General features: G+C 40.4%; 1 protein-coding gene across 1 annotated transcript in view; it reads right to left on the bottom strand.

Annotated features, from left to right (window-relative positions):
• Positions 1-6: 6 nt before the first annotated feature.
• The window catches only part of LOC111249617 (uncharacterized), a 4,749-nt gene continuing 347 nt past the window's right edge, over positions 7-4,408 (bottom strand). Inside the window, exons 2-6 of the mRNA XM_022803689.2 lie at positions 2,662-2,879; positions 2,289-2,429; positions 1,732-1,916; positions 1,381-1,528; positions 7-1,119 (exon numbers count right to left, since the gene is read on the bottom strand). Coding sequence (XP_022659424.1) covers positions 463-1,119; positions 1,381-1,528; positions 1,732-1,916; positions 2,289-2,429; positions 2,662-2,879 — 1,349 coding nt within the window. The 3' untranslated portion in view covers positions 7-462. The remainder of the gene's footprint in view (positions 1,120-1,380; positions 1,529-1,731; positions 1,917-2,288; positions 2,430-2,661; positions 2,880-4,408) is intronic.

The following is a 4,408-nucleotide window of genomic DNA, read 5'->3' on the forward strand; positions in this document are numbered from 1 at the left end:
ATCTACTACCACCGCTGAGCTAGCTCCGTAGCTCTGCTGAGAACAGCTTTGTTGTAGAAAATTAAGTATATCGATTACATTGGTTCCATTGAAGTTCAACACCTAGAATGATGCGCAAAGCAGGAACCTTCTTTCATTCGACTATCAGCTGAGTATTGTGTTAAAGGACAAACGATCGTACCATGCACCACATAAATCGTTATGTTTAGATACTGAAAAAACTAACAAAATATATTGAAGGTTTACTTGTCTTTTTCAAAGTCTATGTGTTTTCCAGCGCGGAAACACCATGGCATCGATCGCATTTCTTTTGCACAAACTCATGCCATGGTTTTTTGTCACTTCTGTCTATCAAAGCAAACATTTCTTGGATAAATGAAAACAATGACCAAGAGAAATCACAGCGCTTTTCATTGGTACAGCGCAATCCGGTATCTACATATGTACGTCGAGCTTCATCATTTAATACGGAAAAATGGCGGCTAGCCGTAAAGCCCGTCGTCCTTTGGTAGCTGTCGTTGGGCGCTGCTGCTCCGAATTTCCAGAGGCTTGAAGCGCGGTCTGAGAAAGATGTTTATGTTTTCGGTTGCAGTTCTCTTCGGCCGAACAACTCTTCGTGCCGTTTATGTTTTCCTTATCGGGAACTCGTCTTGGAAAAACAACACATTCCCTAAGCCTATATCCATTGTAGCAATCAGCCAAAGCCACTTTATCGTCCCTAGCTAACTGCAACTTTTCAAAAAAGGCTGCGAAGTCTTCGAGCATGTGGGCCGCATCAAGATCTGGAAACTGGCTCACCCCATACTTTTCCAAGAGGCAAGCGATTGAGCGTCTACGCGTGCAGCTGTACGGTAGACAAGGTAAAGCATTTTTGCCAGTTGCAAGGGTTAAATAATAAACAGCATTAGGGTCATGATTCATCTGTCGAATCAAGCCGCGTACAATACGGCAGAACTCCTGTACATCGAATCTAGGGGACGCATTTTCTGTGCCACGATTTCTCGTTTCAAAAGGCACGGTTTGAATGGCTCCCATTTCATGTAAGATGTGAACTGCCGACAGCGGTAGGGTGGCACCCCTCAACTTCAAAAACCGGGTTTCCAATTCGTTTAGAGACAGCTGAAATAAATGAACACAAGCCGACACACACATTAACATCATTACGAAATAACACAGGGATGATCATATAATCCCGAGTAATCTGAGAGATTTCCACCACGAATAGGAACTCTGCGCTTACAAGTGCACAGGCTTTAGTCGTCTAAATGAACTACAGTTTATATTAAATTCTAGGCCTCGATTTTTTTTCCAGTTCTCGGGGATTTCCCAGTAAAACACAAGCGAGATTCATCTTGCTCGAACTTAGTAATCTTTACACACCGGTTTTGGACTTGCCATGAAAAAGGCAAGAACAATCGCGACGTCGGGTCCGCCGAGGGCGGTCGCTTGTCTCAGACTGAAATTCTGCCTGTTTTCCGCGGTCGTCTTTTCCTCAAATTCGTCTATCGTCTTGGGTAGCCTACGACACCTATGGATGAATACAAGTACAATTAGACTAAAGCTAGCCTCAAAACGTGATTCTCTATATTAAACCTTTGATACTACCTTTAAGGAATGTTCATCCTTGAGGTATTTTAATTCTCAGCTGAATAAATTAATCTCAGGCTAAATTGATTTGAAATGGGCTTGATAACAATACGAGCATATGAAGTAGTTTGTCTTGTAACTGACCTTTCCAAAGCGCGAATTGGGTCGAGTGTCCTGGTGTTGTCTGAATTATTCACTAATTGCAAAATCCAGCGCTGGATGAAGTCCCGCCGCCATGTGGTATCAAGCCCAGTAAGCACTTTGGCCGAATAGTACATATCGGCTGATTGAGTCGCCAAAAGCATTTCCGCCATTTCCTGTACAATTTCCTGCAAGGTCCAGGGTTCGGGCATATCTAATTAATTCAACAATCTTCGTCAGCGTGGGCGTGAAATATGGTCAAACTGCATTTGTGAGTCATGACAGTAGTATTCAATAGCGCTACAAATTATAATAAACTTATGCAAACAAAATAAAAAATTATATATTATATAGGTGATGATTGCCGGTGAATTTATGATGAAGGATTTCACTTTCACGATGAACGTCCATGATGATTTGAAAAAACCCTCCATTTCATTTTTCTGATCTAACTTAGTCCACTCTATACGAATATAACCTTAATAATCCAGAATAAGTTCCTCCTTCCTTAATAATAATAAGTCCTGATGCTAGGAAAAGATTACTGTCGATAAATTTACCTGGAAACAGTTGATGCGTGTTGCGATAGGAAGAGCTTTGAGAACGTCGGGCAGTGCTACTGACAAGCACCTGCTAGATGTGGTTAATTTTAAAAATCGTTTTGCCAGCTGCATACTGGAAAAACGTTGATTAGAAGATATCTAAAATATTGGAAATGCACTATTAGAAAAAAGTTTTCGTAGGCTAAAATACTAAAGTAACACAACGTGGCACAGAGTGCTTCGACAGTTGTGACCGAAAATTTCTATTGGAGGATGTATGTTTAACGAATTCTCTATTGATGGAGTGACTCTATGGGCAGGATGCGATGACAAGTTCCAGATAAATCATTCGTTCAAGACCGCTAGAAACCTTTACCAAGTCCTGCTTTACCTTTATGCGAGAAGGCGACCTGAACCCGGCCTCGGCGAGACCAGGAAAGCCCATTAATGTAAACACTATTGAAGCGCCAACGTGATTGAGCAATGACTCAACCCCATTAGTTCGAGGTATATTCCCAGCGCTTATACATTGTAAGTCCATATACGAATCATAGTCCAAAGACAAAACCGTTGCTTTTTGTTCGTCAGCGTCAGAGTATTTGCCGTCTTCTGTAATGAGCACAATAAAGACGGGAAGAATATTACAATCGCAAGGAAAATGTCAGGTAACTCATGCTATGGAAGGTTACAATAGGAGAAAAAGCAAAAGTATGTAAAAACATCGTATTATATAGTATGACTTGGTTGCACTGATGAATTTTATTTGCACAAGTTTATCTAACATGCATAAAAAATTGGTTGCATATGCCTAATGTATATCAGGCTTGACAATTTGGATTTTTCATTATTGACTTCGCAGCCTTTTTTGAAAAGTTGCAGTTAGCTAGGGACGATAAAGTGGCTTTGGCTGATTGCTACAATGGATATAGGCTTAGGGAATGTGTTGTTTTTCCAAGACGAGTTCCCGATAAGGAAAACATAAACGGCACGAAGAGTTGTTCGGCCGAAGAGAACTGCAACCGAAAACATAAACATCTTTCTCAGACCGCGCTTCAAGCCTCTGGAAATTCGGAGCAGCAGCGCCCAACGACAGCTACCAAAGGACGACGGGCTTTACGGCTAGCCGCCATTTTTCCGTATTAAATGATGAAGCTCGACGTACATATGTAGATACCGGATTGCGCTGTACCAATGAAAAGCGCTGTGATTTCTCTTGGTCATTGTTTTCATTTATCCAAGAAATGTTTGCTTTGATAGACAGAAGTGACAAAAAACCATGGCATGAGTTTGTGCAAAAGAAATACGATTGATGCCATAGTGTTTCCGCACTGGAAAACACATAGACTTTGAAAAAGACAAGTAAACCTTCAATATATTTTGTTAGTTTTTTAGTATCTAAACATAACGATTTATGTGGTGCATGGTACGATCGTTTGTCCTTTAACACAATACTCAGCTGATAGTCGAATGAAAGAAGGTTCCTGCTTTGCGCATCATTCTAGGTGTTGAACTTCAATGGAACCAATGTAATCGACATACTTAATTTTCTACAACAAAGCTGTTTTCAGCAGAGCTACGGAGCTAGCTCAGCGGTGGTAGTAGATCTCTTTTTGTTTTATTTTTACTGCGTATCTGTGACATACGTTTGAAAATGTAACATTCAAGTGACTAATTTGTAGTACTGCAATTGGACCGCATGACCTAATTATGTAACATGTATTATTCACGTATAAAGGGACACAATACTTACCCTAGCTAACGACGAATGTCTTTTACAGCGACAGGGATATAAACAATTTGTCGTTCATCAAATATCTGTGTTTTATAACTGTCACATTATTTAATACATTCAGCAGTTTAGTAGATTTCGTTCTTAAGGCTGAATATGCCAAAAACGTGATAAAAAGACGTCTATGTTTCTGGAATTGTCTATTCGCAGAACATTCCACACCGTTACGCTGTTATGCATCATAAATATGCCTTGTGACATTTCCAAGACAAATAGCCTGCTGTAGTTTTAGCTTTGCTGACAGGCTACACAGGGTTGTTCCTGCCAGGACCCAGATATTCTGAAAAATGATACTTTTTTGGATGATATACATATTCTAGCTACTGATTCTTTTGATGTTCTGACTGCA

Source organism: Varroa destructor, unplaced genomic scaffold (genome assembly GCF_002443255.2).
Source record: "Varroa destructor unplaced genomic scaffold, Vdes_3.0 BEIS01000004.1, whole genome shotgun sequence".
Lineage (NCBI taxonomy): Eukaryota > Metazoa > Arthropoda > Arachnida > Mesostigmata > Varroidae > Varroa > Varroa destructor.